The 12,859-nt window shown below is 44.6% G+C and overlaps 1 protein-coding gene across 3 annotated transcripts in view; it reads right to left on the bottom strand.

The window, feature by feature from the left end:
- Window positions 1-324: 324 nt before the first annotated feature.
- The window catches only part of LOC101079060 (nuclear factor of activated T-cells, cytoplasmic 1), a 45,367-nt gene continuing 32,832 nt past the window's right edge, over window positions 325-12,859 (bottom strand). Inside the window, exon 10 of one of the 3 annotated variants that reach the window (XM_003965936.3) lies at window positions 325-1,920. In XM_003965936.3, coding sequence (XP_003965985.2) covers window positions 1,865-1,920 — 56 coding nt within the window. In that variant the 3' untranslated portion in view covers window positions 325-1,864. Of the gene's footprint in view, window positions 1,921-8,783; window positions 8,976-12,859 lie in introns of those variants that run through there. The other 2 variants (XM_011605365.2, XM_011605364.2) reach the window with 2 other exon arrangements.

Here is a 12,859-nt window from a genome sequence, read left to right on the forward strand (position 1 = left end):
CAATCAATCAATCTTTATTTATATAGCGTCTTATACAATCAAAATTGTTTCAAGGCGCTTTCCAGAATCCCAGGGCCTGACCCCAGACAAGCAACAGTGGCAAGGAAAAACTCCCCTTTAACAGGAAGAAACCTTGAGCAGGACCAGGCTCATGTAGGGGGACCCTCCTGCTGATGGGGGGGCTGGGTAGAGAGAGAGGAGAAGGGGGAGGACAGGTAGAGGATAGGATAGGTAGGAGAGGAGAGGGGTAGAGGAGAGGAGAAGTAGAGTGAAGGGGAGGTAGAGGAGAGGAGAAGGCCTACAGCAAATCAAACAGTCAGAGTGTATAGTCACTGTTCAGCCATTTATTAATTGTTAAAGACACAATAAATGCATTTGAATCACTTGTTTTTTCATAAATATTTCATATTAAAGAGAAATGTTTCACCTTGTGCCTACAAGAGAAGAACATTGTAGAAATGCAGGAGAGGAGCAGACTAGGACGAGAGTAAGGCACGAAATAGAAACCTTATTCATACAGTTTATTCATGCTATGATGCTAAATGTCCAGAAAGGTATGTGGATGCTATAATGTGAGCTACTGCAGCTAAATGATCCCAACATTATTACAACATGCTCCAACCAATAGATGTCAGATGGAAAACGATTGCTGCAGCGTGGAAGTCTGAGGATTTCATTTTCTGATGCAACAGTGGAACTTAATCTACAATATTTGGTCAGGAAGCAGAAGAATCAGCGTTCTTTCCTGTGGTAAAGTGCATCAGGGGTTTTCTTTTTTTCTTCTTTCCTTTAATGTGTTTTCTGACAGAAAAAGGATACTTGGACAATAATTTCACCAAAGCTTAAATCCTTTGGTTCAGTCAAATCAATTATTGCCGTTAGTAAATAACAGTCCTGCCGACGCCTCGCTGGATTCACCAGAATGAATTTACACTATTTAACACGCAAGAACCGGCAGTGCAAGAAGTAAAAGACAAATACAAATTGTCCAGCAATATTCAGCAGGTAAACATACCATTGTTTAACTCAATGTTACTGCTGTGGGGTAGAAAGCGCCTCTAGAACCGGCCTCTGTGGGTCCCTCCTGACAGGAAACGCTGCAGTGAGATACGTTCTGATTGTCTTTGCATATTGTAGTTGGGCTGCAAACACCAGGACAGGATGACAGGAAAATAGGCACTAAGGTGAGGAGCAAAATGCAGGAGAGCTGAAAGGATCACGATACAAGAATAAGGCGTACATAATTACACATTATCAAATACATGTTTATACAAAAACAATATCGTACAGTAACATTCAGTATAAATGACCAACGTTTGAATAAGGAAGAATCAATAGAACTATTTGAAATCTATTCACATACTCCCGATTTTTCCAGCCTCTGATTGTGTTTCCGTGTAAACAAACTGTTGAAATGATACAAAAAGGTCGTATAAAAATCTCCCGCCTCGAGCTGGACTGTTTGCACTTGAGTGATGCTCGGGACTAATGACGTAAGGCACCGATTTGGCCGCCGCGGACCGTCGGCACAGACAAGCGTAGGCGATTGGAGGGGGCGGGGGGGTGTCCATGCATTAACAAACAGATTGTCAGATTATCATGATGATAGAACTGGGTCTCATTCAGCTGTTTGGTCCTGTGAATTAAGGCAAGTGCAGCTCTAAACTGCCCCTCGTGTCATCGTTTTGTGTAAAAAATGTTCTTTCTTTTTAAAAGTCGATTGTCAGCGTGGCCTTTTTAATGAGCTCTTATTGATGACGTGGCTGTGACGGTTGGGAGTCGGTGGTCAAACGCGTCTTCTTCATCGACCACTCCATTTTGATGCTTCTGCTCCTCTTCGTATCGGCGCGCGACCTCTGCACGTCTACGCGTGAGTGTGAACGGAAATGCTGGAGAGGTCGTTCCTGATGATCTCGTTGACTGCGGAGAGAAAAGGGAGACGGAAGGTTAGGAACTGTCAGTGTAAATCACGGCCTTTGGAGCTGTAATATGCTCATAGCTATTAAAGAAGTAAATCATTTTATGCCCATGACAGATAAGAAACATGAGTATTTGAGTGCCGCTTGAGAAAAATGTCATGTGGGTTAAATCCACACTGAATGCTTGGCATAGATGCGCTCAGGTTGAAAAAAATAGTGGATATCAGGAGCTGCAGTCCAAACAGATCTTTGGCGTTAACAAGCCTCTGAAAACACAGATCGGCCCTGTGCACACATCTCTGTTTTCAAGTCGCCGTCTCGTCTTTCCTGCTCTTGTTCCTGTGCCCGTGCCTTTCCCACAGTCCGGCCGACACAGATCAGTCCCTCTGGCTTTATCTGCTCTGTGTTCTTTGGCAAAACAGAGGGAAGTGACAGCGAAGATGGCAAAGACGCCGAGCCCAGCGGCTCAAAGCAAACAAGCGGCTCCTCGGCGATGGAGCTCGCTGTGATAAAGTGGGCTGATGCCGCCTGATCCACACTCGGGAGCCCAGACAGGAAGTCCACCCACTCTGATTCCTGCAGCAGGTTTGTTGTCATTAGATACTGCCTGGTGAATGATGCATCACTCACCAAAACAGGATGGACACCGGCTGCATTGTTCTGTAAATTACTGCAACACTTTTTAAAACGTGGTACAGAAGCATGTAAGTAACACGTCCACATGGCTGAAGGCCATGTGCCTGATAATACAGTAGCGTACCTTGCTTTCTAATTTTCTCCCACCTCTTCATACACCCCAAACACTCATGCACACACAAACAGGTTGGTTAGGACTCACCTCCCCAAACAGGAGGAACTCCCTTTGGAAAAATCCAACCTGTGCCAACACTGCTGGCTGTTTTCAACTCTATTCTGCCCCAGGCCAAGCAGGCATTTACATGCTGGTGCTATTTTTAACCCCGCCGTCGCGAGACGTAAAGGAAGTGCACGCATTTGTAGCAATTAACCGAGCAGGCTTTCAACACGATGGCTTTTATTTCTGTTAATAGTGGTGATAACACAGCCCTGAGATTTTCTTACTGTTTTGAAAGGGGAGGAAAAGGAAAAACCCCACAGCTCGAAGGCAACAAACCACAAATACAGCTACCGCTTTATTGTTTTTTTCTCAGAGGAAATATTCCTTTCTTCATTTCAGTCACTGTCATAAATAGCGATGTTTCCCCCACCCACGCATTAACTGCGGTGCTTTTTTTTTCTTTTTTCTTTCCTTAAACCAACTTGTGTTTTCCACTGGCGTGCAAAATGATGTTCCGTTGAGAAGAGAACAACAAGAGTGAAAAAGCGGCTCCAGCGCCGGTCACTGCTACAACCTGTATGTGTTCTAATGGCAAGGTGTGATTTAGAGGAACAGGATGTGGCTGACTGTTGCACCGCAACATCAAAAACCAACACTCTATTTATGCCTCTGTGACGTGGGCGCAGATCACACTTTTTCTTCATTAAAATGCTTGAAGAGTCTCTTTTGTGATAAATTGAATAAAGGGAACTATGCAGAAAAAGAGGATTCAGTTGGACTGTGCCCAAAGGCTTTGGCTCTTTTTCCATTTAATGACCTTTAAAATGCCACTACAAAGATTGGTCAGGAGATCATACTGTCATGTAGGCCTTCCAAAACCAATTCTGCTGATCTCAAAACAGTTCAAATAGATGTTTTTCCAACGTTAATGGCTCTATTATCCCATTGCAAGGATTGCTGCGTTACGTCACAAAAGGAATATTTGTGTTGTTTGCCACATGCGTGCATAAATGGACTTTCTGTGGCTTGGTCCCTCTCTCAGCATTGGAAACTTTTTTTTCCCTCAGTTGCCCGTGTTAATAATGGAAAGCTGTAACTGGGAGGATACCCTCATGAATAAACAAAAACAGCGGAAAAATGAGCTCCAAATATTCCGCTGCTGAATAAAAAGCTAAATAAATAAAGCGCCCCGCTCGTCAAACAGTGTGACATGCTTTATTAGTGCACTCGGTAAAGCGCCACCTGGACCTTTGAGGACCTATTCTTAGGACTGGGACACAGGGAGATCTATTTCAGGCACGTGTGAGCGTGACACCAAAATATGAGCCTGATGTCACTGCTGTTTAGCATCACTGGACATTGTAAAATCCCAGCAGTGCTTGCCAGGCAGCCAGCTGTAGTTAAAGCTGAAGCTTTACTTCACTAACATAGTCCGCCTGCATCAGTCACACAGGAAACTCTACCTGTGCAGGGCTAGAAGCTGTGAGATTGGGAGGAACCTGTGTTGACAAAGCTACTGTGTGTTAGTTTGTCCAACCTGCTACAGCAGAAGGCCCAGCAGGGTCTCAGACCAAAATAGCACAGTTCAACACTCGTGCACACGCACACACACGGGGTTACGTAGGAGTGAGCATGTTTCTACAGGTTCTGCAGAGACATTACAACCAAAAGGACATATTCTATGATTTTTAAAGGAGGTGGTAAAAGAGGACACACAATGGTTTATAATAGTGTGAGTCAGGATGTTGCAGCTGTGCAGGGTCTCAGCAGAGGGCCGACACACCCTTCACAACGCCTCCCATCAGCCTTCTGAACAGGCTACAGTATTGTGGAAGCTGAACCCTGATGCAAATGAGAATAAACCTCTTAACATGGCAAAAGTCACAGCAGGATAGTTGGGAAGTCAGGCGTCTGAAACTTTGAAATCAACTTTATTCTACTTATTCTAAAACAGACTTTTAGAGACTAAACTTGGAATTAATAGCACTATCTGCAGGGTTACCATTGCATTCTAGTCATCTGGTCATGTGTATTATGCTAATCGTGTATCCACGAGTATCAGCAGTGTTGATTAGAAACCTGTGGTTACACAGATGAAGGCCAGATGGCCTGTGTGTGTGTATTCTTGCAAATGCTGAATACAGAAGGCCAGAATCCACCTTTCACTACCAAAGTGAGGACATTTGAGCTGGTCCTGCTGGAATTCCAAACAGATCAGATTATTTAAGAGATGTTTTTATTCCTACTGAAATTTAATTTGTTTTATTGTTTTGAACTGGCTCTGCAGCAGGTAGATGATGCACTCAAATGATGTGTTCCAGCCACAAAAGTCAGCCAACAAAAACAAGCTACATGACTCACTGCAAAAAATGTCTAATAGAAAATAGGACCTGTTTTGATTTCCAGCTTCTTGTAGGTGTAATAACAAGAAGCAGCTATGCAGGTATGGTAGTTCTGACTGATGTTTATGAAGTTATGCTGCTGCAGTTTTGGTCTCCTCCTGATTCTGTAATCTAATCCAGGGTGTTATGACTTCATTTGGCTTCTTTGGAAGTTTAGCGTAAACCTGACCTGCACTGGGGATTCAGATAGAGTTGTTAGAGAGGAGCGTTGCGTGCGGGTTCGATACCAGCCGGGCTTCCTCAGACAGCAGAGGATGCCCGGCTGCTCTGTGGAGCCGTATGGAGGTTTCTGATGTTGTAACGTGATCACCCTCGGCCTGACTGGCAGTGGCTGGACGGCGAGGCTTCACCTCCAGACCTGGCTTCCCTCAAGACAACTGTAAAACGCCACCTCTGAACTGAGGGCTGGAAGGAAAGCTTCCTGTTAGGCACTGATTTGAAGCACCTCGGTGCCAAAGTTCTCTCACTTTCACTACTTAAATGAACCGGCGGCTGTGTTGAGGTCAAGGACCTTCACGCCGTAGCAAGCAATCCCGTTTCCTTTGCTTGCTTGTAACTTCTCATATCAGCTCTATGAGAAAGAGGAGGTAGCTTCCTACTATTGTGGCACTCAGACTGTGAGGGAGCCCTTGAGTCTGAGTCATACAAGCTCTTTTGTATAAACCCAGATAAACACTGGCATCGGATCTGTGCAGGCACTCAATGGAAGTAAAAGGAGACTGGAAGACGGACTCGGTCTTTAACCTCGCCTGAACTGCTTTCATGTGAAATTGATTTGTCAGGGAAGCCAAACTGAAGCTCAAACTTGCCGGAGAGAAAGGCAATTGAATTTCCTGGTACATATTACTTTTGTTTCCTCACCATATCAAATCTTCTCTTGGCCTCAACAGAAACACTTAATGGACAATTTGCTGCTGCCCACACACGCGCACAGCCGGACCGTGAGGGTCGGACAGTGTAGCTCATCTTTAATCGCAAGCTAGCAGTGTGTGAAATAAGGGGTCAGAGGTCAGAACACCCAGACAGAGTAAAGACGTGGAGCATAGGCAGAGTGGGGCGACAAAAACATCAATCTTACAAATAAATACAAAGGAGAGTGGCTCATTAAGATAAAACGCTTCATAGATTCATCAGAGCCTTACAGGTAGGCGGCAGCTAATCCACGGGATTCCCTTTGGGGCTAACGACGTGATGATATACGCAGACGACATATTTCAGGCTGTGGTCGGGCTGGTGTGCGAGGCATTGGCTCTCCCATGTGGAACTACTCAAGCTCCACCACTGGGAGAGGAGATGGCGAGCGGCAGAGTGAAGGTTTGTTTTAAAACAGAGCAAGGAGTTTACAACCGCCCCGCAGCAGATGTGCGGCGCTGAAAAAACACGGCCACGCCACCGGCTGCGGCCAGTCATGTCCTCTCATGGCCAGGGTGCGCAATGATGTCACCATGTGTTCTGGTTTAGACTAGCATTGACAAGCATTCACTCATATTTTGGAGCCCTGGTTGCATATTCGTACATCATCCATGTCAGAAATGGCATATTTACCTGACATACCCTGTGTTGGAGACACACATTAATGGTCACCTGGTCAAACTAACAGTTGTCATAGCTTTTTCTTGCACTGCTTTTATGAAAAACCTGACCAATTTGGTTTTTATTTACTGTAATCCCCATTTTTCCTTCTCAAAGCAAACCAATTTTAGCATCTTTGTGTGTTTCTAAAGTGGCTGGAGGACCTAAAATTCAAATCAACAGTCCACAGTTGGCGGGGGAGAGGAATCTAAAAGGCCCAGATACGATCTGGCATTTCGCAGAGCCAAGCAGAAATGAACCAGTATCATAGAAGTATCACAAGCGGTGTAAACAGAGAGTGCCCCGATGTCACTGACGAGGCTTTCCAACTAATAGTTGCTGCCATTTTCTAACGAGGAGTCCTTGGCTCGGTTGTAAGGACGGCTCGCTCTCGTCTTTGATTGAGACAAATGCTCCATTCCCTCGCACATTAAAACGTGAGTCCTTTTTTTCTACTTCTGGAAAAAGCAACGTGTGCACCACATAAACACTGACTACTTTGCTGCTGGAGCAGGAGATTGTGGGAAAATTTACCACCATGATGGACGAGACAGACAAGGCAAAAGGTTCTTGAGGAGCTATGAGGAGCGACCAAATGTAGATATACATCATTTATTGTAATAACCTCATTGATCTGTAATTATGCTAATGCATGTCATGGGGTCAGGTGAAACATTTGCTGGCCCTCACGCTAAAATAGGACTAGAAAGAATGCTTTTTTCCAACAGATATACACTTTGCTTTGCCGACTTTGGCTAAAATCAGAGAAAAGAAGAAACATTTTTCACAATTAAATGGAAAGTATCCACAACAATCCTGAGTTTATGGCTTGAGTACAGCCAGGCAGACGAATCCCAATTTAGAAACCTAAAAACAATCCACTTTCACTGAACACTCCATGGCTGATGTGCTTATTTTGGCCGCTCCGGCAGCGTGACCTCGGTCTTTGATCTGGGCATGGCGTGCTGCGCCCGTACGTACCCCGCCACACACTGTCTCTCTTTGTGAGCTCCACACTTCCCTCTCCACCACCTCCTCCTCTCATTTCCTCCCAGGCTCAGGAGGCCGCGGGTGTGCACATTCGAGGTCGGCCTCTTGGGAGGATGAGGGGGAGGTGTTTACATGGAGCCGCTCTCCTGTGCCCTCATCACTGACTTCTTACAAAGTCGCTGGTCCGGTTGGTTGAAATAGCAACCAACAATAGAATAATACAATATAAATCACAACCACATACTGCTTCAAATTAAAGGAAACACTTTATTGCCTTGATTGTTCTGAGCAGTATTTTGGTGCTCAACGTCGTAAAATGTTGGCTCAGGTACTGAACTCAAGCGCAGTTAAAACAAAACTATAAAAGATGAGCTCCACAGCAGCGTCTTCACTGTTTAATCCACAAATAGTACTTTTGAAAATTATATTTCAGAGCGCTCCACAGTGTTTACTTGGCTGCGTCAGAAGAACTTGTTTACCAGAGGTAAAAAACACAGACGCGTACAGTAAAAGCTGACCAAGAGCGCATTTGGACGCCCCTGAGAAACCGGTCAAGCACAAAACAAACACCCTGGCAAGAAATCCCGCCAAACTTGATGAAGCGTGTTACGGCCGCGATATGAAATGAGATGGGTGCGTGGCCCATTACCAATGGGTTTATGCTGAAATAACTCAGCCCTCCGATAAACCTAGAATTGATTTGGAATTAGAAACGTATGCTTCCAGCGAGACTGGCGCAACCGTCTCGAGACTCTTTTTTTTTTTTTTTTCTCAAAATGGCACAGAGTGAGAAAATATGAGCATATTGAAACAATCAGCAGGGCGCAGCCGTCTGAGTGAGAGTTTGGCTGGTGACCTGTATATTATGTGATTTATAACTATATTTATCCTGGGCTTCTTTAAATCTGCTGTCAGTAGTTATATGGGACTTCTGAATTGTTTTCTTTTATTTATACATGAGGAACTTTGTTCTCACTGTCCAAAAGAGCTTACCTCAGCACAACTTTAATGTCTTCTATCAATCATAAGAGTGATGGCACCGAAAGGCATCTTTGTCTACTTCAAAGTCTATATTTGCACATTACAACCTCTGTTTAAACCATCTGCAAAAGTTCAGTTCCTTCAGTTCCCCTTTATTCAAAATTCCAAATGTTGTGCGAGGAGCATCTATAGGGGGATACAGACCCACCCCCAATTAAAATATGAATTCATCTGTCTTGTTGTGGCATTTGTACATCTGGTGTGGGTTGTTCATGGTTGAAGATGTTGACCAAACAGGCATCTGCCTCCGCTCCACTATAATGAAACTAGAAGTTACTTTGCGAAGATTTTGGAAAGCTTACCAGCAGAATTTTGCGATGTAATTAATCTCATGATATTCAACAGACCTCGCTGGGAATCATTTCACGCAAGACTTATTGTCTTCTTCAACGTGGATCAGAAGAAACCTTGCACACACTCCAAGATTTGAGGCTAGCTAATTTGGCCAATTAGCTCTGCCAAGGAGGTTATGTGACGTATGTCTGTCAGTTAGCAAAATTATTCCCTGATATTTTAATGCCTATATTTAGTATATACTATACTATGGGTATAAGTACGAATATGTGGGGAAATTAGCTGCTTTTCTGGTTAAGTTATGTGATGTTGGCTGAAGATGATGGCATTATGAGGAAGCCTAGATTCTTTAAACGCTGAAATGTGATGGTGGCTTCGCAGAAAGAGCATCTCCCCATGCGACTTACTCATTATGTCATCTTTTTCTTTCTTTAATTGGACAGTTATTTTATCCTAAAGTCACAGATGAAGCTGGGTTACACAGAGACAGTTTTCTTCATCCACCGCACTGAGCCGCAGTGATCTGATGTGTGCCGAGGCTGTGTGTGATCAGATCAGTGCTCTCTCTGCTCATCCTGAGAGCTGCTCTGCGACTCAAAATCCTTGACACCTGCAGGGATTCTAAAAGGCGGAGGGGCAGGCCACCGCGGGGCACTGCACAGATTCTCGTGGAACTGTGTGGATCTTGGCAAATGTTCCACCTGATGTCCTTTTCCAGGCGCCTCGACCTCACTTTGAGTTTCCCCAAACACAAATGTAAGGAATGTAGGTTACACTAAAGCATTTTCCATCTCTTGTAAATCACCGTGCCACGTTTTCACCTACATCTATTTGTGCCACTTTGGCTAACACAGAATTTAAGGTTCTCGACTTGACGTCCTGCCATATCATTAGATATAAATAACCTATTTCATAACAAGTATCTCCTTCAATCATTTACACTATCTCAAAGGTCAAGGGACATCTAGCTAATTAAACACTTACATTTTTAATTTAATCCATCCCAAAACTTAAAATTGAAGATATTAACATTAAGTGTGATCTAAAGACCTATATTTTGAGATTTTTGCAGTGCTGGTGTCCATCAGCACTTTTCACTGAAACATGAAGGTTAGCGGGGGCAAAAGGATTTCCCTACTTGTTAGCATGATGTTTGGAGAAGACCTGAGGAGCATTAGGAAAATCAAGAGAGTCGGGGGACCTGTTGAGCTTTACTACTGCTTTGGGCCACATGTCAACAATAACACCTGAAAAGTTCAGTAGTTCTGATCACTCCCTGCCTGAAAGTAGACCCCCGTCCCCCCTGCTTGATGGGAGCCGAGGAAAATGGGATTTTGAACTTCAGCAGTGTTTATTCTTCTCTTGCCGTTTTTAGTTTTTAACAGTTTGAAGAACAGAGGCAGCGGGAGAAGCTGCCAGGGAAAAATCACCACGACTGCATGCTATTTTCTTCCACCTCAGATTTTCCTCTGTCTGTGTCTCCTTTCCTTTCTATGGCTGACCTGCTTCTTCTCATGCTTGCTAAATATTCCTGGATATGAGCGCACAATGAGAGAATCCTGACCCCGAATTCTCCAAACATTAAAATTCAACTTGTGATTTTATCCCAGTGGATTCAGCCCCCGGACTATCAAACTGATAAAGAACTTTCTCTTTTTTTTCCTCAGCTGCAGTGATAGATTCAGGCAGGCGTAATTTATTTACTCCACCGGTTTTATATTTTCCACCCCCCCGTCCCCCCTTTTCACTATCGTCTCCCCCGCCCTGTTTGCTCGCAGGCATCTGCATATGGAGAGGACTGTAAACACTGCCAAGAGTTGCAAAAACCCAACGGCTTTCCCCATCCCACCCGGCTGGATCAGACTTCTCTGCTGACATCCGTCGCTACAGGATACTATTTCACTGAGCTAACAAATTTCAGATGGGGAGCTGTGATTAAGCGCTCTGGGGTGGAGACCCGCTCCTGTTTACTGATGCCGCAGGTATTTACATTTTCCCCCCAAAAAATGAACCCAAACATCGCAACAGTTGCATTTCAGGTGGGGGCTGTGTGGGTTACCTACAAGCTGGGGGAGCTCAGCTCAGCTGTACACAAGTGCTTATGTGTCCTTGAGTGAGAAACCCCGCCAGAGCTGCGGATGCTGTCCAGAAGTCAATCCTGACCCCTGCAGTCCCAGCAGTTCGTAAAAGGAAAGAATGTGTAAATTGCGCTTCTTTGGTTTTGAGTTCCTGCCTGGACTTTTGGACTGTTCATGCACTCAATACCAAATGCTGGCTGGAGAAAAGGTGATTTTACGGTTTGTGACTGAAAACATACAGTAAGCGCTTCATGGTCTACAAAGCTGAAGGTGCACAGTCCTGCAACTTAAATGGAATTCAACACCTTTGAACTTTAGAATGTGGGGTATTCTAAATATGCCTTTTAATATGGCCCAATAAACCACTCTTCATATCCACCCTGTCGGTGCCGCTTCCCTGCTCTACCACCTACTCGCTCTTATGACCAGCTTCACAAACATAGTCCTCAAAACAAGGATCCTTAATGACTTGGCAGCAACAGAGGCTGCCGACATTCGTTATATTACGAATCAGTAATTAGATCGCCTGCCGTGAGGCTGTTGCTCCGGTACGATCAAAGATGTACATGCAAGGACTCGAGCCAAGCCGCAGGCCCTGTCTGAATCCTGACCTGCTGTGATTTCTGTGGCTTGGTGGCTCTTCAGTGGTGGTGTTTCCTAAACCTCAGAATGTGAGACACATATAAGGAACTTCCAAACCGCTGCATCAGGAGAAACTCAGACTTATAACGTGAGATGAGCGAAGGTAATAACTGGTCCAATGCATTCTGGTGCCAAGCAATTCATATAGTCCACAAATCTAGTAGCAATCCATATGACAAACCAGAGAGTAAACCCATTCAAACAAAAGTTTCCATTAAAACTGGTCCCAGACACAAAGGGAACCCAATTTGTTTAGATAATTTAGCTGCAGATTTTCAGCAGACACATTCTTTCTCAATGACTGTGGATAATATGACGGAACGACTGAAACCGAACCAGATCCGCTGGCTCTTACACACATACTCGCACACAAAGACACACACAGACCGATAAAGGCCAATGAGAGGCATTAATGGACGAATTGAATTTGTGCACATTCATCGTGTGCTTATCAAAATCAGTAATATTCCATGTCTTCACAAAAGCTAAATGTCATCACTAATGTGAGCCTGCTGTCCCTGTCACAAACATTCAGGTCTATTCATGTGCAGACCCAGATTTAGCATTTGAAAACTTCATCTAGAAAGGACATCAGCTTTTGTATCCAATATTAATAATCTCCTGCTTCTTGCACCCATCAATATCTACAAGGAGCTGATGCTTCTGCCAGGCACCTTGTGTTTTATGCACAATTAGCTGGAGTTTGACCTGCTCCCATAAGGCCAGGGGGTCAGAGGTGGAGTGTTCTGAAAGCATAGAGTATCATTGGCTTTTAAACTGCTTCTTCATCTCATCAAGTATTCAAACTGGAGACATATATGCACATAGATACACCCATAGATGCTGTCTGAACATCCAGGAGTGGTTCCTGCGTCAGTGAGTCCCATTAGACACCTTACCCACCGGTTTATTGAAAGCCCCAACCCCCAACAAATACTCGCCCTCTCTCCCTCTCCTTATGCCCCCCCTTCGGTCCCCCTGAACTAGCCTTGCGGCACACTCCAAAGTTAGCGACTCAGCATGTTTTCAGCACAGAGCGGACACACTTTCAATCATCGTTAGGGGTTTTGCAGAGTCCTGGGGTCCGGGCAACTTGCCAGGTTGTGTAAAAGTTTCCATGAGGAA

Source organism: Takifugu rubripes, chromosome 7, assembly GCF_901000725.2.
Source record: "Takifugu rubripes chromosome 7, fTakRub1.2, whole genome shotgun sequence".
In the NCBI taxonomy this organism is placed as follows: domain Eukaryota; kingdom Metazoa; phylum Chordata; class Actinopteri; order Tetraodontiformes; family Tetraodontidae; genus Takifugu; species Takifugu rubripes.